The 24,944-nt window shown below is 36.0% G+C and overlaps 1 protein-coding gene across 1 annotated transcript in view; it reads right to left on the bottom strand.

Moving 5' to 3' along the window:
* Positions 1–24,944, bottom strand: part of DCC (DCC netrin 1 receptor) — a 1,194,095-nt gene that overhangs the window by 171,218 nt on the left and 997,933 nt on the right. Inside the window, exon 15 of the mRNA XM_055127868.1 lies at positions 14,688–14,882. Coding sequence (XP_054983843.1) covers positions 14,688–14,882 — 195 coding nt within the window. The remainder of the gene's footprint in view (positions 1–14,687; positions 14,883–24,944) is intronic.

Here is a 24,944-nt window from a genome sequence, read left to right as displayed (position 1 = left end):
CTCCCTTTCATTATTTTTAAATAAATGACCTATTTCTATAAGGTTTTGTAATCAGACTTTTTAAACTTCAGGTCAAAATAATTCTTCATATCTCTACTTCAAAAAACACAAAGCATAAATTTGTTAACCAATACCTACAATTTATTGCATTTCAAAATAATTCAGTGTTCTCTACATGGTGCTTACTCATTTTTTATTCATGTATGTCAACTATTCTAGAGGCTACTATAGCACATTGATTTTTCTGACTTAAAATGTTTGCATGTCATAAATTCAGAACTTCTATATTTAATGCATGAAAAGAATTTTTTTGATGGGGGTTGGTGTTGAGGTTAACATTGTAATTTACATTGTATTCACTGAACTAAGAATGCACTCTGGGAGTTATAAAGGTTCATTTCTCTATAGGCTAAGAGATCTATTTCTAAGAGCACTCAAGTTAAATTTAATCTCCCCAAATACAATACGACAGTATGACAGTTAGGATTCATTCTTGATGAGATTTGTGACAGAAATAAGGAAATAGATATAATGCAGTTTGGCATCGAGGTACTCTTATAAACTTCAGTTTTGGCATGCTGAAATAACAAAATGATGATTTAATTGTTTATAAAAGGACATCTAATTATAATTTTAAAAGGTTTAAATCAATAGCTCTAAAAATCATACAGGGCTCAGAGAGATAGAACAGTATGGACAGCATTTGCCAAACTTACTTATGTGGCCAGGTTCAATCCCTGGGTTCCTCGCATTCCCAGAGCCCTTCTGGGAATAATCCCTGAGAGTAGACACAAGAGGAACTGCTGGATATGGCCCCCCAAACAAAAATACGCAAACATACAGACACAATATTTGAAGCACCATTTTCTAATTTTCCAGAGAATGGATCTTAAACAGAAATATCAGGTAAATAATTTCTAAGAATAATAATAAAAAATGTGAACCCATTGTTTCCGTAAATTATTGCTTAGCACTGTAGCACTGTCCTCCCGTTGTTCATCGATTTGCTCAAGCGGGCACCAGTAATGTCTTAGGAACTGCTTTTAGGCTGTAGAAGAGAATATGGAAACCTAAAAGGAACAGTTGGTCTCCTGGAAATGAGGATGCAGAGTCAGAAATCTGAGTTACCAAAACAACGGGAGTTTGTGGGTAAGATTACAAGGGAGGAGAGAAATGAACAGGAATACAGAAGGCTCTCTCAAGTCTTCAGCTGAATATAATGTGTATGAAAAATTTTCCTGAAACTTGGGGAAAAGCCAACTAATACTAATAATGGCAAATTTCTGATTCTCCCTCAAGTTCAGGAATAAAGTAGATGTGTACAAATCAGATCATGTAATGAATATGGGTAGATTACTCAAGGGTAATGCGTTGGTAGTAGGTACAAAAATGTCAAGTATCCCACAGACAAAAGTACGATGCTTAGAAAGCATAAGGAAATTGGGACTAGGGGTCGCTCAGCTGTAGAGCACATATGGAGCATGTATACAGCATTTGATTGACCCCAAGTAAATAAATAAAAATAAACCAGATACTAAGAAGCAGAAAAAACTAACCAAGCACGCAAAAAAAAGGTAGAAAATCCATATCAGGCAGAAATTTTGAGTAACAGGATCAGATTTAGAAATGACATCAGGAATGAATTCGTAGATAAGAACATTGAAAGTCATTATTTATTCTATATGTCCAAAAGGGAAATAAAGAAGACTATACATATGAAGCAGCGTGTGGTTATACAGAAAAGATCCCAAACTTCCAGGAAATGAAATGCAGGTGAAAATGGGGCTTCAAAGACAGGGCAAGAAATTATCTAAAATGAGACAAGCAGAGAAAATAACTTTAAAAACAAGGAAACAGTGAGGTGTAGTGCAACCTATTGCAACACAACCTATATGTAATTGGAACCCCTCATGGAGGAGAGGAAGAGTAGAGGAAGAGAAACTACTTGAAATAGAGAGCCAAAAATTCGATTAAGCCAGTAAACATTCTGATCAAGAGTTCTTACAAATTCCAAATAGGCGGCCTATGCATAAAGAAATCTATACAGAAATATTAATATAAATTTATATTTACATAAATTATAAAAAGTATAATAAAATCTTCTAAAATCAGTGGCAAAAAAACAAAACTTTGTTACAAAAAAAACATACATTATATAGGGGTATAAAGAAAAGTAGGCTTGATTTATAAGAAGAGTAGTCTTTCTGGGAACAAGGGAATATTGGAGGCAATAGGCTGCCATCATTAAATATATATAAAGAATTGTTGGAATGACAGTAGAGGAGGCAAGGTGCTTGTTTTAGGTGCCTTACAACTCTGATTCAATCCCTGTATATCCATATATGATCCCCTAAGCACCAACAGGGGTCTTTCTTGAACAAAGCAAGGAGTACCTGAGCATCACTGGATGTAGCTGAGTTCCCCAAACCCTCAAAATTGCGTGCACGCATGCACACACACACACACACACACACACACACACACACACACATACACCTACACATATACACACACACGTAAAAAGAGTTAAAGTGTATGTTTTGTGTATGGGAATTCTCCTAGCACTGCATATGGTCTCCTGAGCACCACCAGGAGTGGGAGACAGAGAGAGAGAGAGACAGAGAGGCAGACAGAGACAGAAAGAGACAGAGAGAGATTGCCCTAGAATTATATCTCAAGTAAAAAAATGTATTTAAAAAACAAAGACAAATGAAAAAGATTAAACCACAGCATAATTCCACTACAATCACACACACACACACACACACACACACACACAAAACTTAAGGATGCCCTTTAGGAAGAAAAAAATCTAAACTAGTTGGAAATTTGGATTACTCCATTGGGAATGCAGAGTCCTAAAATGGAAACTTTTCTTGTTTTTCTCATTTAATGTTATATTTGAATGTTTAAAGAAAAATAACAATGTATTATATAATTTTCCTTTCAATAAAGAGTAATGTTACATTCATGCTGAGAAGTAAGCACTAAAGTGGTAGAATAGGATAGCAAATTAGCCCACAAAGGCTTTAATACAAATGATTAATAAGAATTAATCTCCAGAAATGACAAAAAAGAGAGGGCAAGGGAAAAAAGAACATAAAAACAACTGGGACTAGAGGTGCAAGATATAGACTGATACAAGCCCAGTCACACCAATACTGACATATGATTTAAATGACCTAAAGACTGCAACTAACCATCAGGTCTTGTCATAGTGGGAAAATATAAAAATACACTAAATTATCAGCTGCCTATGATAAATACAAATAGTCTGTTAAATAACATGATGGAAAAACATAACACACCAACACAAGAATAAAAAATATATTGAAATGGTTATATTAAAAGTATATACATACAGATATTACTACTGATAAAGTAGGAAAGTTCATAAGTGAAAGTGATTGCTTCATCAAAATATGTCATTATTATCCTAAATAATTATGTATCTATAACACAACTTCAAATTATATGGGACTAAAAGCCAAAGAATTGAAATAATGAATGCAATATACAGATCCAATATTTAATAAAACAAGATACCCAGGCCAATATTTTAGTATCTTTTATCTCCAAGTTTTACTCCAAACAGGGTAACACCAAGATCCGTTCTAGAGTTCTGGGACTCATCCTTGAAGCAGGGGGTTGTGTTTGATCAGAAATGTTAGGACTATGTTATAACTCACAATCTTTCTCCGTGATGGATTTAGTGATTCCTGGACGCTCTTCTTACTTTCTCAGCAGTGGTCTCTCTAGTTACCAGAGCTAACGATCATATTTGGTGTGAGCCTGCTTTCTTATATTACAAACAGGTCTTGGCTTTCATAATATTTATGAGTGTTTTCATGTAACACATTTAACTGTTTTCATTTAAAAACAAATCAGCTTTGACTTTCCTTGTTTACTTTAGGTCTCTTGCTGTCTTCCCTCATTTGTAAAATTGGGGTGACACTTGACACTAATATGATGGAGAGAGTGAAAGGGATAGATTGGTATTTGGAAAGTGCTTGAAAGAGATGCACAGAGGAGCTGTGGGTAAATGCTCAGTGATGAACAATTAAGGGACATCTGGATTGTTGTGACTCCAACAGGACATTTTCTAGAAAAATAAAGAAGGTAGAGGAAAAGTTTTTGATGGGATGCTTGAATTTAATGTTCGTTGGACGAATGATTCACATGATCCTGTATCTTATCAATTTCATGTCATAAATGACAACTCAGGTTATAAAATACAAGATGAAATACGGAAGCATTATAAAAAAGAGACTAAAGTGGGAGGATTTGGAGATTTCCAATGAAATATATATATTAAATATTAAATATATATACACCAATAAGATCTTTTCTATTCTAGCTCAAAAATGGCATTCATCTTTTGTAATATAATCTTCCATATAGCCTTAGAAAAGTCACCAGGTGTGTGAGGCAATGCATTTGCTTTGGACCTCAGGGAGTGGAAAGTGAGAAAAGAGTTACAAATAGAAAGGTATGTATTATTAATGAATCACCCTCAGGCTGTCCTTAAAGACAGCTTGAAAAGGCCTATAGGTTTAGAAAACACTAACTTCAAAAAATCATAAAAGACAAAATACATTCTTCTTGATATATTCGAGCAATGATCTCATGGAATGACCTTTCTCTCCTTTCACTGTTCTCTGGGCAACTACTACTCCTGTTGAATGAATCTCAGGATTTACTATTCGGTATTCTATACTAGCTGAAATGAAATGTTGACATTTTTTTGTCTGTCACACTGAATTCTCACTGAGATGTTTAGATTTTAGATGAATAATAATTTTAGTAAATGGCTAGGTTTTCTCTAATTTCATATATGTATGAGTTTTAAAACCTGAAATCCTCAATTAGGTTTCAAGTGAGGTTTGATTGCAGACAATATTAGATAGAGAAAATGAATAAGAACACTATAAAACTTCAAAGCTTATACAAACATAATTCAAAATTTATGGAACTACATTTTTAATATTTACTCTCCTTATACACAACATGATAGAAAGGTGCTTTATTTACATGAACCTACAATTTTTATTTAAAAAAATTACCAATGGCTTTACTTTCATTATTGCAATTGACTCTCATAAAAATTACAAAAAGAGCAAATCAAAACTCAGAAAGATCAACAAAGTGTGTGAGTGAAAAGCCACTCAACGTGATCAATGTTACTTCTTGTTAGATACTGAATTTAAGTCACTTCATCAGATTATTTGATATCAATGAATTCTGAACAAATTCAATCAGAAAGCAGCATCCATTTATTTTATTTATTTGGGCCTCAGACCCAGTGTTCAGATCAGAGATTCTCAATCTGGCCAGTCATTCAGTGCAAGTGGCCAAGAATGCCAAAGTTTTTGATCGTATAGTGCCAGGAAAATCTGAGCTACTGGGAGTCTTCTAGTCTGCACCTGGTGATATCACAGGACAATGTGGTGCCAGAAATTGAACCTGGATGGAACTGAATTGACCCTAACTGCTCTTTTGAGACCTAAACCTGAAAGATTTGTAACTTTCCACATGATGATTCTATAAAAGAATAAATTAATAAAAAATAAAAATAAATGAAATAAATAAGAGAGAACAATCACAAGTGAGATATATAATAAAAATGCTGCCTTCTGTGTTAAAAAAAAAACAACAACAATGAATCTTGAACCTCAGAACCCAGTGGGTTTTGGCAGAAATCCCTCTAGATTAAATTATTAAAATTTCAGAATTTCAAAATTCCACTCTTCTAAGAGTGAACCAGTTCAATGCTAAGAGTGATCATTTACAAATGGTATTATTCTTGCCCGTACACCTGGCTGTCTTCCCTGGGGCTCTTCAGAGGGGGTGGGCTCCAGCTTCCCTCCCTGCCTTGAGTAGAACTCCCATGGCCGAAGACCTCCGGAGCCTAGCCACAGCTGTGCTCAAGGCCCCTCTCCACATGTTTCAACAAGCCTCATGCATGAAGGTACTGGCAGAGAAACCCAGGTGTGTGGGATCCGACGCTGAGGCCTCCAAGCCTGCTCAGATCCGGACTGGGCCTCTTCCACCCAGATTCTCCATTTTATAGTAGCTAGGCAGTCACACACAGGGACTGTCCCAGTGCTGTGTAATCCCACCAACAGCCAACATCCAGAGACTATAAAACCAAGCTCCCGGAAGACATCGTACAGCCTAGTTCTCCCTCTGAGAAAACTAGCAAGTTACCAAGAGTTTCCTACCCACATGGGAGAGCCTGGGAAACTCCCCATGGTGTATTCATATGCCAAAACCAGTAACAATGCTGGGTCTCATTCCCCTGACCCTGAAAGAGCCTCCGATGCAGCATCATTGGGAAGGACAAGGAAAGAAAGGTTTCTAAAATCTCAGGGCTAAGACAAATGCAGATGTTACTGAGACTGCTGGAAAAATTTGATGATCAATGGGATAATGATGATGATGATGATGATGATGATGATGATGATGATGATAATTTTTCTTATAGTAGACATACAAAATACAGACAAATATCAACAGAAATATAGATGATTTCATTTTTCTAAAAGATGGATTTGACATTCAGTGTTAGCAATTCACAGAACAGTTAAAAGTTTTAGATGTGAATGCTGTGAAAAATACCATCAAAGAACTTGATTTCAGGGGCCGGAGTGATAGCACAGCGGGTAGGGTGTTTGCCTTGCACGCGGCCGACCCGGGTTCGATCCCCGGCATCCCATATGGTCCCCCAAGCACCGCCAGGAGTAATTCCTGAATGCAAAGCCAGGAGTAACCCCTGAGCATCGCTGGGTGTGACCCAAAAAGCAAAAAAAAAAAAAAAAAAAGAACTTGATTTCATTGACTTTTTATAGAACTTCACATCTAATAACCAAAAATCACATTATTTTAAAGTTTACAAAATATAGTCAACAATATGACTAATGTGCTGGTGCATAAAATGAATGTTAGTAAGTTTAAAATTAGTAAATTTAAGGGGCAGAGAGATAGGACAGAGGTAAGATGGTTGCCTTGTATGGGGTTAGCACAGTTCAATGCTAAGCATTAAGTCTGGTTTCCTCAGAACCATCAAGTGATCCCTGAACATAGAGCCAGGAATAAGCTTTGAGCACAATAGTTATTTTGTGCCCTCTACCCCCAATTTTATAATACTGAAATCAGAATACATTTCAGAAATGACAAAGGAATGATAAAAATCAAATCAGAATGATAAACGAAATCAAGAAAAGCTTGGGAAAAATATTGAATGATAATGCATAATCAAAATATTAAAAATTGTGGAATGAAAGTAGCTTTATATACTTATACTAGATGGTTCTACATTAAGAAGTTATAAGTAAAGAGCAAAATAGACAATAAGTACAAGAAAGGAAATAGTCAAAGTAAAACATGATACTGAGAATTAAAGATAGAAAACAAAAGAAATAAGAAATGTTGACACTAATAAGAACAACAAAATATCCAGACTAATCACAAAAATTAGGATACAAGATCAATATCAATACTCAATCACCAATATCAGAAATAAAAGAGAAACAATAAACCACAGTTAATATGAAAAAAATTATGACTAATCTTATGCCAATAAAGGTCACAAATTCCCTCCAAAATTTTAATTTATTGCACTTAAGATTTAGCAAAATTGTGAGCACATGGTATTTGCATGCTTGAAATCATGGGTTCATCCTTGTCTTCACAAAACATAGCAAAACATAGGTGTCACCAGCCCATCAACCTGTACCTGCATGGCTAGTGCCAGAACAGCCTGATGGTGCCTTCAGGCTTCCTGATACCCCACAATTGTTGCTGGGCCTTTGGCTGCACCCAGCAACTTGGGGCCAAGTTTATCAAGAAATTAAATGACCAACAATTAAATGTGGGAGCCATGCACAGAAGCCACCTCCAACTTAGCCATACAAACTCATTTATTGGTCTTATTTCAGAGACCCATAAATCTCGAAAGAGATCAAAAGCCAAAATTAATCTCAGACTTGCACAAGGCTGAACAGACTGGGGTAAATGAGGAGGGTGGTGGTGTTTGGCCAGGGGCCGCCCAAGCAGAGCCCACAACAACCTTTTGCTTCCACGATCCAAAATCAACACCATATCCTGGCCTGACTCACCATCTCAGGACAGACGTCACCAAGATATAATCTGCCAAAAATTTGGGTATGCGGGTTTTGTGAATGAAATCTCCAGGCTTTCTTGGGGTCCGGATGGGCTACTTTGCCCCACCTCCCTGTACTTCCGGAAGCCTTGGCAGTCACATCCACAACCAAAACGACTACCTAAATGAAAAGCTACTCCAGCCTGACTGTCCAGATAAAATTACTGAATGCCGTGGACACCATGACCTCTTAGTACCTGTATTAAAAATCCATAATGCACAAAATGAAAAGGAGAGAGAGAGAAGGCCAAGTTTATCAAGAAATTTCTTCTTTCCTAAGAAATTTCTTCTTTCCTAAGAAATGTCTTCTTTCCTAAGAAGGAAAGTGCCTTCTATAGAGGGAGGCTGGGGGGGCATGGGGGTGGTGCATAGGGGGATGATGGCAGGGAAACAGAGGACATTGGTGGTGGGAAATGTACACTGGTGGAGGAATGGGTGCTGGATCATTGTATCACTGAAACCTAATAATAAACAGCTTTGTAATGGTCTATCTCACAGGTATTCAATTAAAAAAAATTTAAAGTTATGTGGAGTTCATGCCAAATTCAATTAACTTAATCAATGGCTGAAAAAACAGCAGTACTCCTATATTAAAAAAAAAAATACAAAACAAACCAATAAAACCAAGTTCCAGTGCCACCTCCATGTAAGCTCATCTACAGGTCTGTTCCAGAGATTCATGATTAAATCTTAAAAGAGATCAACTAGCCACAAAAATGTCTTAGATACACCAGTCCTGGCCGAGAACTCCCAGGTGATCTTGGGAGGGTGGCAGGCCAAGTACCAGCTCTGCCAATCCCCGGCAGCTGCACTCAAACCCCAGCAGCTACTGCCGTGCCTACTTCTGGACTCCGCCACCTCATGACTGAACTCCACAGAAAGGGAAAAATTTCAGGTAAACCAGGTTTTTTTTAATTGGCTGAAAACTCTGGGCCTTCTCCGAGTTGGGGTAGGCAACTTCTCCCCCGAACTACCTGTATTTCAAATTGTCCCAGCAGCCACACCTATGTAGTACCATTGACACAAGGTAAATTCACTGCCCAGTTAAATAATCTGGATTTTTCTGGACATCACTAAACTTTACAATACTGCCATCCCATAGGAGCACAGGAAACTGGATGGGAATGTAGTTCCCTTAGAAGTCTCCTTAGAAAGAAACTTTCCCTTAGAAAGTTTCCTTAGAAGCCAACTAAGCTCGACTTACAAAACATTAATACAGAAGGTGTAACTAGCAAGCACTGCTTAGTAAAACCATCAGACAAGAATTTAATGTTCCCATGGTGAGATACAACAATTTTCACAATTTTTCTTTAACTGAAGTACTTTTTGATTACTTCATTAGCGATTTAGTGGTAACAAGCAATATAAAATAAATTTTTGTAGGCAGGCTTGAGGGGTGATTGGATAAATGCAGCCAAGCATGGAGGGAAGGTGACAGTGGTGGTGAGATGGGCTTAGAATATTGAATGACTGTAACAAATCATCATGAACAACTTTGTAAACCATAGTGTCTAAACAAAGTGCGGGCGGGGGTGGGGTAGTGAAGACACACTTAGTTCCTCACTCCACCTTCTAATCCTACCCAAAACAGTAGACAAAAATGTCTATAACAAAGTGTCTGGAAACTAAAATGTTGGTATAAATATGGCTAAAAGGGAATTTTCAGGAGCCAAAGTGAATGTACTAGGGTGCTTGCCTTCTATACAGGTGTCCTGGGTTCAATCCCTGGCACCTACTAGGAATGACCCCTAAATTCAGAGTCAGAAGAAATAAACCCTGGGCACCACCAGGTGTGGGCCTCCCAAAAGAGTAAATGAAAAATAAATGTAAAGGGTAAAAGGAATTTTTATGCACTGTTGATGCTAACTTCAGTCTCTGTAGAAAAAGGTTTGAAGACATCTCAAAAAAATCAAGAGTAGACCCTCCATTTGACCCAGTACTTTTACTCCTGGGTATCATCCCTTAAACACAAAACCAGCAGCCCCAAAGGACACAAGGCACACTTATGTTCACAGCCATACTTTTTACCATAGACAAGATCTGGAAACAACAAAAGGTGACCGACAATCCAGTAGAAAAATTGTGGTATACGTACACAGTGGAATACTACTCAGTTATAAGGAAAGAAATCTTACAATTTGCTGCTACATGTACAGATTTGATGTAAGTCATGAAAAGTAAAGTGAGTTCAAAGGAAAACACAAATACCAGATGACTTGCCCATTTGCAGAGTATAGAGCAAGCAAGCAAGGGATTACCCCAATGGAAGTAACCCCGAGATAAGGATATTAGAACTCTAGGTGCTAAGAGGGCCAGGAAGGGACCTTGGGATAATGTGAAATGATTATGGCACTTTGGTGGTGGGCATGGAATAGCAGTACTATGAATATAAAATAAGGACATTATACTTGTTTTATATTGAGTATATTGTACTACTGTAAAAACATTAAATCAATTTTTAAAAATCTCAGCAAATTATATATTTAAATATATGCAATTTGTAGCATATAAAAGGGCTCCTAGGGCCAAGAAGTAACCCAACTTTCTGAGAGCATGTTTTTCATGCCTAAGTTCTTGGTTAGAGCCCCAACTCTGCAAGTCTCTTGAACTTGAGTTCAAGTTCAAGTTCAAGTGCTGGAACACCTTAGGGTATGACCTCAGTCTACACAAAAGCACATATAAAGATATAGGTAAGGATGAATAAAGATGCAAATCTGATCAATAAATCAATAATCTAATCAATGACTTGATAAAGAATAAGTTTTTAAAAGGTGGATTTGCTAACCATTATTAGAAATCAGAATGTATGGATCCAATCAGATGGGGTATCAAACCTCGCACTTGGGCTCTTGAACTAAAAATCAAAAGATCTGTTCTAAATCATTACACAAATAGTGGTTAATGATTCTATACAGTAGGAAAAGTTTTTAGAATCATTTTAAGTCAGGCAATATACTCAACAGTGTCTCACATTTCTAGTTTGTGTGCATGTCACAGTACAAAGAGCCTAGTGTCTCAAGAGCCCCAAATGCTATTTGGGAATCCTGTCTCTTATCACAGACAAGAGAAAGCTTATTGGTTAATTATAAACTAAAAAGCTTTTTCGTAGTCTAAAATACAACCATGATAATTGAAGTTATGTCTGATTGTTTGCTTAAATGTATTATAGCATTCTTTAATCCATTTTTAGTTTCTATGCTGTCACATGATTTTTTTTTTCTTTTGGGTCACACTGGCGATGCACAGGGGTCACTCCTGGCTCTGCACTCAGGAATTACTCCTGGTGGTGCTCAGGGGGCCATATGAGATGCTGGGAATCAAACCCGGGTCGGCCACATGCAAGGCAAACGCCCTATCCACTGTGCTATTGCTCCAGCCCCCTGTCACGTAATTCTTAAAGCATAATTTCTCTTGACCTAATATATATAGTGTCCAGATAATTTTGAGTTTCTAAAACTCTTAAACTCATTTAAAATACTTTCTCAACAAAGATGCTATGAAAATTCATGTTTATTTTAAAGGTCAACTGAGTAAATAAAACAACTGGTATTAAAACCAGTTACAAAGAAATTAAAAACTAAATTCAAATTTAAAAAACAGCAAGATCAGGGCTGGAGTGATCGTACAGCAGGTAGGGCATTTTACCTTGTAGGCGGCCGACGCGGGTTCTATTCCCAGCATCCCAGATGGTCCCCTGAGCACCGTCAGGAGCAATTCCTAAGTGCAGAGCCAGGAATAAGCCCTGTGCATTGCTGGTTGTGACCCAAAAAGCAAAAAAAAAAAAAAAAAAAAAAAAAAAAAATTCCCTATGGGGCTGGAATGGCAGCACAGTGAGTAGAGGGTTTTGCCTTGCACACAGCCGACCTGGGTTCGATTCCCAGCATCCCATCTGGTCCCCCGAGCACTGCCAGGAGTAATTCCAGAGTGCATGAGCCAGGACTAACCACTGTGCATTGCTGGGTATGACCCAAAAGAAAAAAAAAAAAGAATAGCAAGATCTATTGAGCAGGGACAATTATCCTTATTTTGCCTTTCCTCAAAAAGTCTAAAATAATGGCAGATTGTATCCTTACTCAAAACTTATGGTTTAGGTTTGTAAATAAGCAGGGACCTCAGGCAAATAGCCTGGGGGGGTGGGATTTTCTGACCACTCTTACAGTACCTACTTGTCTGCAAGGCACTCTTCTAGAAAGAACTGTTGCTGCCTTATTCTCTATCTATAATATATGGTTTTTGTGACCATGCAGTAAATATGCTACCTCTCTTAATCTGCTACCAATAAAGTAGTCTTGATCTGTCACTGTGTCATAGATTGATTCGCAGATGAACTGAGCCTTCATCATTCAGTGTCTTCGCCAAGTTTGATGGCTAATTTGAACAAATCCTCTTCCTTAATAAAATTGGAATTTAAGTTCTGTCTAAATACACTTGGCATTAATAGCAGAACTTTTTAAAAATTACCAAAGTATTTACATATTCATAAAGATACTTAAAGATAAAGCAAAATGATTTGTTTCCTACTTTATGCCATGACATGAAACAATGTTAAAAGGATATCGCATTATTGGTAGAACATATTATTTATGCACATATATTATCTACTTTATTATAATTAATATGCATATACATATATAATTTCTCTTTCCAGAGAAGTTTTAAAGTGGAAACCTTCAAGTAAGTACATAAACTATTATCTATGAAAACAAATCCAGATCCCATTTTATCTTTAACAACATTGTAAAATGTCTTACAAAAGGAAATATTCTACTAAAAAACTTTTAAGCTTTTGGAGAAATTTATCAGCGTTAATTTTCCAAACACAATTATGCAAGACTTGGAGATAGCCAGAGAGTTTCTTTAAAATCAAGAGTACTATTTGCAATACAGTTGGTCAAACAGATTTTTCTCCATGTTGCATTTGCACTATCCAAATAAATCTCTCCCTCTGATATGCTGCTTCAAAACTGAACAGAGATGAAATATACTGAATAATAATGGGTAAGTGAGAGTCCCATGACACAGTTTGATGGCCATAAATTATTAGTTTTGTGATTGATTTAACATTCAAATTTGAGGATTGACTGAAAAATATTTTTTCTAAATGTCAAGCCAACTAAAATTGTGGAGATATTCAGTAGGCACCTCACTTGTTAGCGTTTGAAGCAATTACAGAGAGAATGGGTCAGTGTAATTTTCCTCTTGCACTGAGAAAAATCCTTTCTTGCTACTGAATTTTAACTATTCAAATTCAAATCAGGCTTCCCATCACAAATGTTCCTTTTGTGAGAGACTTGCAAATACTTGCATCACCCTCCCCCCACTAAGTTGCGGTCCAGCAAAGAAGTCAGTGTACATTGCAAATAAAATATTATTAGATCCACAGGTAAAATCAACTTGTTTTTTGTGTTATGTGAAATATTTGACTTATTAACACCTCAGGTAGGACATATCTTTCTTTTATTCCCTTTGCTATGATATAATCAATTATTATACTATTGAAAGTCAGATATAAAATGAATAAAAGCAGGCTAAGCTATATTATCCCTCCAAATAGATATTCAATGAATTCAGAAATGTTACAATTAGTATACTATGAAATGAGGCTGCGTACAATAAGAAAATTTGAAATGGGGGGAGATTCTGGGGGTATATGAAGAGAGGAGTTTGATAACTCAGTTACTGGCTTGATTGAAATCCCTTATTCTTCTATTTTTGTCACAATGACACAGCCATAAAACTTTATCTGTTAATGCTAAGGGAAAAGGAGATAATTGATTCCATAATTCAAGGTTATAGAAAAATTGACAGGACATCTTCCTAGGGACAAAAAAGATGAAAAAAATGTATTGACTTTCTTTTTATGAGAACAATTAAGATAGAAAGTTTCCATTGACCAGTGAAATGAGAAATGATCCAATAAATTTCTTTGAATCCATATAAGCTTCATGCCAGGCACCTGCCATTTCAGATCTTTGAAGACAAAATACTCCGAATTCAAAATCAAAAAAGCAAAACTATGTGAATGAATGTATGTCTAGATTGACAGAAAAAAGGAAGAATCTGATTTAAGAATTAATATATGCTAAAACGTATTCAAGTCTCAAAACATATATTGCATATATTGATATGACTGCTTACTTTTTATCCTCTTTCTCTATTGATGTGGGTTATTACATTAATTGTTTTGTGAATATCGAACCAGCCTTGCCTCCCTGGTATCATAAATACCACATTATCATGACACGTGATCTCTTAAGGTATTGTTGAACGTGGTTTGCTAAGATTTTGTTGCAGATGTTTGCAATTATGTTCATAAGTGACATTAGACTGTGTGTTCTTTGTGTGTGTGTGTGATATATTTTTCCTACTTTTACTAATAAGATAATTTATGTTTGTCTAATAATATGTGTCTGCAAGTGTTTCTTCCTTTTAAAGTATTTGGAAAAGTTTGCCAAGAATAGGTATTAGACTGATGAAATAAAATGAATCATTTATTTATCTTAGAATAGGAGTTACAGCCACTCACCTAATCGCTCAATGGAGTAATATCGCTGCTTGCTATCCACGCGCACTGTCTCAGCATAAGGGCTTCCAACTCCATAACCAATAATATAACCTCTCACCACAATGTTTGGATTCAGGGGAGGGGTCCAACTCATGATGATGCAGTTAGTCTGGGGCCTTACATGAAGAGAGCTTGGCTGGTCAGGAACTTGAGACTCTAGAATTCAAAAAGGTCATCATCAGTACCATCACAGAATGCATTCCACAGCAAACTTCTACTTAAGCAAGACGAGCATGACATTACACCTATGTTTAAATGGTACACAACGTCATTGTCCAGATTTCTCCTGTTTCAGCATGTGATTCATTTTCATGCTTTATTTGACATCTGCAGACTTTCTTAACCACAACCTAGTATTGAATTCTTTCATTAGCACCCAAACAGCAGGCTTCTTTATTCTCACAGTTTCTTCCTTGAACTATTTTATTCATATATTTTTTTTAGATATCATTGATATAGGGTGAAGTCAAGGCAGATGTAAGAATCAGATAAAGGGAAACATCATGTCAAAAACTGTCTTGCTTAAGGATCATGTACTCTAATTTAACTACAATATGTAAAAGGAACTGTTTTTTCTTAATAAATTGTCATGAGAAACAATTTAGGCTGATAGTTGCTCAGGATAATTAGAATGGGTTATTGCATCTGTGGAAAGTGCATTTATTAAAGGAAAGAGACAGTGGCCTGGATTAAAGCCACACAGACTTTGGAATGCAGAGACTTGTTTAGTATCAGGCTCTGCCATTTACCAGTTGTATATCTCCATGAATTTAATTTATCTTCTCTCTATCTCAGTATACCTTCTAATTGAATTGTCATTCTAAATACTGATTGATGCAAAGCTGGAGTTCTAGAAGAAAGAAAAGCACTCCCATTCACAAAGGACATTCACTAGCTGTAGGTCTTCAGACAGTCCACTCTAGCCTCAGTTTCCCCATGAAGAATAAATATGAGGATATTGAAAGTGTCATCTGATGTTAAAATTATTCATGAAATAATACATTAAAAACACCCTCAATTGGGGCTGGAGCAATAGCACAGCAGGTAGGGCGTTTGCCTTCTATGCGGCTGACCCGGGTTTAATTCCCAGCATCCCATATGGTCCCCCAAGCACCGCCAGGATAATTCCTGAGTGCATGAGCCAGGAGTAACCCCTGTGCATCACCAGATGTGACCCATAAAGCAAAACAAAAGTAAAAACAAAAACATCCTCAATTGAGGTAGCTCTCAATTGACATTGTATAAGCTATTTCAAACATAAATCTCACAAAAAGAAATTCTGAGTTGAAAATTAATGAGTATATTTTGATTTTTATTCTATTCTTCCTTATGATAGCATATCTAAAGAAAGGATAAATTCTATGAACATTGTTCATTATTCAGTTATTAAATATAGAATATCTACTATGTTTGGTCTTGAGCGATAGCACAGCGGGTATGGCGTTTGCCTTGCATCCTGCTGACCTGGGTTCGATTCTTACATCCCTCTCGGAAAGCCAAGCAAGCTACAAGAGTATCTTGCCCACACGGCAGAACCTGGCAAGCTACCTGTGGCATATTCGATATGCCAAAAACAGTAACAAGAAGTCTCACAATGGAGAAGTTACTGGTGCCCGCTCGAGCAAATTGATGAACAAGGGGATGACACTGCTACAGTGCTACTATGTTTGGAGTCCAAGCTTGGTACCCATGATGTTCAAGAATGTAGGAGAGAATAAGTATGGCAGATTAACACTACAGTATAGAATTTATGGCTTAATGTAATAAACAAAAGGCAGTTAAAATACTATATAATGAACATTTTGAAATGTTTAATACAGGTAGCCTATTCTTCAAAAAAATGGGCTGTATTCTGAAAGAAATTTAAGAAAGAATATACTCATTAAAACTTCAATAGTCCATTAAGTACTTAGCACAGTTCCTAGTAATACATAACCAAATTTTAGTGATTTCTTTTTACCTTATTCAAACTATTTGTCTTCATTATTTCTTTCCTGACTGAAAATATCACCAGGTGCTACAAGTCAAATTATTCAAGAGTATTTGATGACTAAAGGTAATGTTTGGTACAATACATTTTTCTCCTGGATGTAATGTCATATTTTTGACACAATTCTCACCACCAACTTAATCCATTTTCAACCCATTCTTCTAGTTTAAGTGGTAGGTGAGAGCGTGTCTTCTTTTAAAGTTTTTAAGGTAGATATCATACTGACAGCTCTTCTAAAGATGCACCATCAATAGTATTTTCTAATTATGCCTTTTTGTTTTCTGAAGATGCCCATTTAGGAACAAAAAGTAGCAGCCTATAAATTGCCTACCCATGAAAAGACAGTGATATAATATGAAAGGGCATTATAAACACTATTTTAAAATATGAACTTAAATCCTACCAGCTAAGATACAATGCTTGGGAGGGAGATTACAAATACTATGTAACAGTTCATTGAAGAGATGAGTGCTCAGACAGTAATTTTCATCCTCATTGCTATGGAAGACCTCCAGTGTCCTTGAAATGTAATGGATGATTCATTGAATTTTGTTTAAGACAGTTGACAATTCTGCAATACTCACTGAAACATGCTAATAAACCTGCTCTTCTATTTCTTAATAAATTAGGTGCTGGAGTGTAAGTACAGCAGGTAAGGTGCTTGTTTTGCATGTGGCCAGACTGGGTTCCATCCCCAGGACCACATATGATAGCCTGAGCTCTTTAGGAGCGAATCTTGAGCGAAAAAACCAGGAATAAAAAAAAATAACAGGAATAAGGGAATAAGCATGAAAACTGTAGGGTATGGCCCAAAGGCCAACAGAATAAAATTGAATAAATTGCTATTTGTATATTCTACATTCATACTTTAAAAAAATATGAAAGACAAATAAAAGGCCAATTAATCATAATACACAATATCTTATCAAAGAAAATGGAAAGTACTAAAATGCTTTTAGAACAATTGCTATTTCTTCATCTTTCTGCAAACCATACAGCATCTACTCTACTAGTACATGCCCACAGAGGGACGCTATCTAAGCTGTAAGGTACCTTTCACTGAAATACCTTTACTTTTCTCTGATTGAAATAATTGATATTATGAAAAAAACAAGGCTGGTAATGCATGAGAATATATGCTGCCTTTCATCTAACACTTGTCTGGCATAGTGTGCAACAGTCAAAAGAAAAGGTACATATGTATGAAACAGAATCACATTTGACCCAATTTTAATATATGGTTTCATCATAAAAATAACTGTGCTTCAAGATTGTCCAGAATCTGAAATATCTGGAACTTATGCTGTTCCACTCACTCCTAATATAAGATTGCAATTATGATTTTTCCTTATACCAAGTCAGTCTTCTTTAAAAATTAGCTTTGTGGATTATAAAATTGGTTGCTACTAGAATATGCCCTAAAGCATTAATTTAGAAAATATGTTGTACAAGATTTGGGATGTGTACTATTGGTTTTGGAGACCAAATCTGAAATCCATGACTCGGAAGTACATGAAAGATTTTACAAGTACCTCTAGGCCAATGATTGCGTGTCTAAAGCAGAGAGAAGTATTAAAGTAATTACTGAAACAATTTGAGACCAAAGAACACATTTTGCCTGAAATATTCAAATTAATGAGGCCTAAAATTTCAACTGTAGTCTGAATTATCAAGATAACTAGGTCAACTGCCATTCTTGATTATGCTATGAAGCTATGTGTTCTGTCTTTGCTTAATGTGGTCCTAAAAACATTTATTATTCATTGAGTAATGGCTACAGATTTACACTAATGAGTAATGTTCACGTATGGCACATTAGGGCATTTGTCAGGTTAATCCCTGTGACATTTCAACAGTTACTATGCAACTCTTATGTGCTATATCATAGATTGAGATACTGGGTATATATATCCAGTATCTCTCTCTTTCTCTCTCTATATATATGAATATATATGAGGGATAAGACTAAAATAATGAGAAAGCAATAAGATTGGTTTATGCTGATGGGATAATGAATGTCTCTTTAAGGAAGATAGTCCTGACAGAGTCTAGGAGCATGAAGAGAAAGAGCCAGTCCAGCAAACTTAGGGGCAGGAAGCTTTGTAGGTAGAGGAAACAGCTACTGCAAATTCCCCTAGAAAAGAATAGCTTAGTAATGGAAAAAAACAAAGAATACCACTGAACTGGATGCATACAGAGCAAAAGGAAAGCAAAGAAAAGTTATTTTTTCAAAAGGTGATACCCATGGGATTCATCAAATGGGAATGGAAAATCATCAGCTGTTATGGAAAATAATATGGTGTTCTTCAGAAAATTATCAATAAATTCCAAGATCCACCCCAGGCCAGTCAAATCCAAGGCAAGCACCCACCGATCTGGACAATTTTTCTGGTCCCAGTGTATATTACATTTTATGTCTGATCTCTTCCATAAATTTTCTATAACTACTGTACCTAGTGCGTTCCTGGCCAAAAAAAAATGCTCAAAATAGGAGAATAAAGTTCAGACTTTTTATAAGGTTCAAAATATTTGCCATCAAGTATAACTGTCACTAAGAATAAAAATACAATCATTTGGTATAATGCATAAGATAAGAGTTCTAGGGGGGAAATGAGACAACAGAATTGAAAAAAAGATGGAAACATGGTTTTGAAAATCATTTTCCAGCAGTGGCCAGTAAGATGTCTCTGCCAGCACCTGCTAATGAAACGAGTGCCACTGTAGACCGTCTGCTAGAGACGGCTTTGCCAAGCAGTGCCAGGCACTTGGTACTTCTGACAAATACTCAGATCTATACTCTGTTTAGTGCATTGCATTTTTATGGGCCATTTTGTTAGAGTTTTGTTCCATTCCTTAATAGCCTATATTTCTTTTTGGAGAATTACATAAGGCAATTGATACACCCACAGTCTGCCTTTCCAAGCAGGCCTGATATATACTAATGTGTTTGTTTCTTTGGGAGGTCTTGGTTTTACCAAGTGGACATTATCTTCCTTAAGCCACTTAACCCTATACAAACTTTGGAATGTTACTTATTTCTTGTAGTGAATCCTCACCTTGATTCGCCATTGATCTCAATTCACAACATTTTGTGTTTTTTTTTACAATTATACCTTTGCCATTTTATTATTAACTTTTTAGTACACTTAAAATATTCACACATAACAAAATTTTCTCAGTGGTACATAGTTCCGTAACTTTTAATAAGCACATAGTCACAAAATCACTATTCCTGTCACGATACTGGTCTTTTAACCTCAAAACACATTCACACTGCCTACTTTGTAACACTCCCTTCCTGAGTTGCTCAATAGTAAGTCAAATAAGACACTTACAAATTTCATCTGTCAGTGAGTGTATATTCTTCTGACTATTCTTAGTATATATATTTTAGGATAACTGTTTTTTTTTTGTGTGTGTGAAGCAAGAAAGCTTTTATTAAAACTTATTGAGAAAGATGTGAGGGGAAAGAATAGGAAATTATGTTTAAGAGATACATACACGGGCTCCTCTAGAGTGAAATAAGCAAACAAAGACACATATACAGATAAGCAAGAGACATGTTCAAGAGAGAACTCAGGCTTGAAAAGAAAGCTCAGGATTACATTCTTTTAAAAACCCTCTATTGTTTTGTTTCTATTGCTACTGAAAAAGCTAAAATGTATGGAGATATATTATCCATAAATATGAGATTAAGATTTTAAATATTTGGATTTAAAAAAATTAAAGCTAAGATTTATAACTAAACTTTATTGTATTTTTGTTTACTTTTAATAAATGTGTTATTTTAATGTTTGAGCTGGAGCGATAGCACAGCGGTTGGGCATTCGCCTTTCACACGGCCGACCTGTGTTTGATTCCTCCGCCCCTCTCAGAGAGCCTGGCAAGCTACCCGTGCATATTGGACATGCCAAAAACAGTAACAATAAGTCTCTCAATGAGAGACGTTACTGGTACCCGCTCGAACAAATCGATGAGCAACGGGATGACAGTGACAGTGACAGTGTTTTAATGTTTATTATTTTATGTCAATTAATTTTGTAGTTCTATCATTTTACTTTATTTTAGCTACTTTTGTTAATATTGCATTAATTTCACCTAATTTTGTTCCTAGAGTGAAAAAAAAGATATACAGAGAAAAAGACTCTGGAACATGGGGAGAACAGATAGATATTAATCCAATAGTAGAAAGTCACAGTTATCACATAATTAAATTCTAAAATGTAATGTACTAGATGGCACCTATACTTATCAATAGTGCATCCAATATTTGATACATTTCAAATGTCCTCATCATTTATCCTCCAGTAATTCTGTGAGGGGCTGAATGTGTTAACTTACATTGTTTTGTCAGTAACATGCATTATATACTGCGAAGCTTATCTATATAAACCATTGTTCATTAATTTTATCAATATAACAAGAAATTACTTTCAAATAAAAAGAATCCAAATGCAGGGAAAAACTAAAAGAAAAAAGATTCAGACATTCAAGGGGTATAGGTAGGTATATAGTCAATGATCTGAAAGGAAATTTTGATAGATTCATCCCTTTAATACAATGGCAGAGGATTCTAAGAATGAGTCTCCTAAATTGATTTCAATTAAAGAGATAGGATAGGGTATATGGTGGTGGTAGTGTTCTTCTAAGTTCTGTTCTTTCCTGATATTGCAATCTTATTCTTAGTCACATTATAAAAAAGAGAGATATAGAGAGGAAAACACCCTGCAAGGTGGAAAAAACAGATATTGATCAAATAGTAGAAAGTCACAGTTATCACATAATTAAATTCTATAACTGGAAATTGTCTTCCTGGCCCAGGAAACTGTCTAGCATTATCTTTTTTTTCCTTATTTTGTTTATGGGACACACCTAACATGGCGTAGGGCATACTTCTGGCTCAATACTCAGAGGACCATATGGGACGCTGAAGACTGAACACTGGCTGGTTGCATGCAAGGCAAGTACCCTACCTTCTGGGTTATCTCTCTGGTCTCAGCATAATCTTCTCAAAGTGACATCTGGTTGGAATCTAGGTATATAGTATAGTTTTTATTCTTATAAATGAGCTATGATTCACATTCAGGGGGAGAAAAGCTTTATAAATATAATGATATTAATATTTTATGTGACTATTAACATCTGAGCTCTAATTTATTAAAACTAATAACAACATAGCATTTGAGTGTTTTGTACATACATCAAACACTGTAAGTGCTTTACTGTCATTGTCACAGTTAATTATCAAAAAGGCTCACTGAGATAAACAATGTTTGTTAAACTCTCTTTAGAAATGAGAAAAATAATCCTAGAGAAACTATTTGCCCACGATTGTATAGAAAGTGCATCAGGAATCAAACCTAGTCATTAAGACTTCAGAGCCTACAAATTTACCCATGACAATATATTTACAAAACAGTCAAGAAGTAAAAAGCAATCAAACACTTCATGTGCACATTAAGGAATATCTTCTTTGAAACTGTACCCAATTCGAACTAATTTGTAGCATCCTATAAACAGATGAGATCTGATATTCTGTATGAACACCTGGATCATATTTTAAGTAACTTTGATGAGTCAGTGCTGAATTTACTTGTAACATTCCATATATGGATAAACAATTCCACTTAAGAGGACAAAATGCTTCTATTTCATGATGGATTGGTGACTGTATTACTTACTGAAAGCCTATTTGTCAATTAGCAACCTAGAACATAATGAATGGCTCCAGTCAAAAGCCCATATAAAATTGCCTGTCATAGAGTCAGGCTAGGGCTGGAGAGATAGCACAGCGATAGGGCGTTCGCCTTTCACACGACTGACCTGTATTCAATTCCTCCGCCCTTCTCGGAGAGCCCGACAAGCTACCAAGAATATCTTGCAAGCACGGCAGAGCCTGACAAACTACCCGTGGTGTATTGGATATGCCAAAAACAGTAACAATAAGTCTCACAATGAGAGACGTTACTGGTGCCTGCTCAGCAAATTGGGATGACAGTGACAGTGACAGAGGCAGGCTGGGGGGTGGGGGATGATGGGAGGGAAAATGGGGACACTGGTTCTGGGAAATGTATACTGGTGGATGGATGGGTGTTGGAACACTATATCTGAAACCTAATCATGAATAGTTTTGTAAAAGTCTCACAGTGATTCAATAAAAAATTTAAAAAAATCTTTCACATGACATTCCATCTACACTCTTCTGTGAATGAAATATGATTCTAACATCATATTAGTAGATATAGAACCACATTTGTGAGCCCCTTGATATGAATCCCACCTTTCACCCTTAAAGTATACCTTTTACTTGGATGATTTTTAATGGGATGCCATTTATTCTCAAGAAGCTAACAATAAGAAAACAAAACAAAATACAAACTGATAGCTTATGTTACTTTATGCAAGCTTGGTGTTGGTATTCTACTTAGAGATGACTAAGCTTATTTTCCTGTGACAACTCTAAGTTTCCCAGTTTTACTCTATTTGATGATGCAAATGACTGTTTTTTCAGACAGTACTAATTTGACTTCCCAGTTCTGGATATTAGAATCCAGTATCAGACTCGGTGAACAAAATATCAAGGATTCACAGGACTCTTTAGAGATTCCCATACTCTTTAGAGATATGCTCTTGGGCCAACAGGTTACCTTGCCTTCTCAAATCTATAGCTTACCCACCATTCTTGGAGCTTAACCCCACATGTCTTGAACTTTCACTTCTGTCCTTGTCCTTTCTCAGTTGTTTCCCTCTTATCTGAATACAAAGATGCTCTTGAATTATTGAAGATAATCCCTAGTGTCACAAAGCTAAATTTAGAGAACATCTCCAAAGTTTCTCATTACATGTGCATTAACATATATTCTGATTCCAGTGATTAGACAATGGGGCTTTGAAGAGGAGAATTTTTCAGTTCACCCCAATTTTTATATATAGTTTATTTTCCTTATTTTTCCCTTTATTCACTGTTGTTAAATTTCTTCTAATTAGCCAGCTCCCTGCCCAACCTCATTTCTCATTTTTCTGCTAAGACCATCTGCTTTTCAGACTCCATCTTTGAAGAATGATCATTTATATGCAGTATACCCATGTTTTGGAGGTTTCATCATCTTAGGTTTAACATTATACTGAAAGTGAAGTTCTGATGTGTTTCTTCTCAAAGCCTTATTGTCTTTGACCAGAGAGAGAAAACTAAAGGGGATGGCCCACTAATTTTGCATGGAGAAGGCTGGAGTTTGACCCCCAATATTGCCTCTTCAGGCCAACTCACAAGCACAGAACTGAGAGAAGCAATAGAGCACTTTTGTGACCCAACTAAACTAAAATAAAGAAGTAAGGAAATGAAAGAAAGAAAGAAAGAAAGAAAGAAAGAAAGAAAGAAAGAAAGAAAGAAAGAAAGAAAGAAAGAAAGAAAGAAAGAAAGAAAGAAAAAGAGAGAGGAAGAAAGAGGGAGAGGAAATAGGAAGGAAGGAAGGAAGGAAGGAAGGAAGGAAGGAAGGAAGGAAGGAAGGAAGGAAGGAAGGAAGAGAAAGAAAAAGAGAGAGGAAGAAAGAGGAAGAAAGAGGGAGAGGAAGGAAAGAAGGAAGGAAGGAAGGAAGGAAGAAAGGAAGGAAGGAAGGAAGGAAGGAAGGAAGGAAGGAAGGAAGGAAGGAAGGAAGGAAGGAAGGAAGGAAGGAAGGAAGGAAGCTCTGCTCTCAGATATATCTTGTATGTTTTTAAAACACTGGGATTTTACTGAGATTTGCTTCTCTAATGAAATAAATTTACAGTAATCCCATTTTATCATTACCTAATCACATTCAGAGGGCTAATCATTTATTTCCTGGGAGAATAATATAAGCACCTAATTCTATGATCAGTTTTTGCTACATCATTGTGGCATTTTCATAATCACAAGACTAGCATTTTTTTTTGCTAGCCTAGATCCTCTATCCTACAGTTTTAATTTTAAATTGCTTCATCATTGACTGTATATTATAATTTCCACCTGTTCAATTCAAACTTAAAAAATAAAAGTAAAAAGCAGCAGGAAACAAATCCCCAAGCTCCATTTCCTGGAGGACACCTTGCTGAAACATTACAAATTCACTCATTTCCTCATGCAAGACATTTGCATAAGAACTTTAGGGAATTCTAATGATCCTGTTTTTTGTTTATTTGTTTTAAGCTTAAATTTTGAGGCACAAAATAAATATTTTAAAACTTCCCAGATGTTAGTAAGAGGAAACATG

This window comes from Sorex araneus, chromosome 2 (assembly GCF_027595985.1).
Source record: "Sorex araneus isolate mSorAra2 chromosome 2, mSorAra2.pri, whole genome shotgun sequence".
NCBI classification, from domain to species: domain Eukaryota; kingdom Metazoa; phylum Chordata; class Mammalia; order Eulipotyphla; family Soricidae; genus Sorex; species Sorex araneus.
Note: the sequence above shows the minus strand (reverse complement) of the source record. Positions and strands in the feature narration are given on the sequence as shown.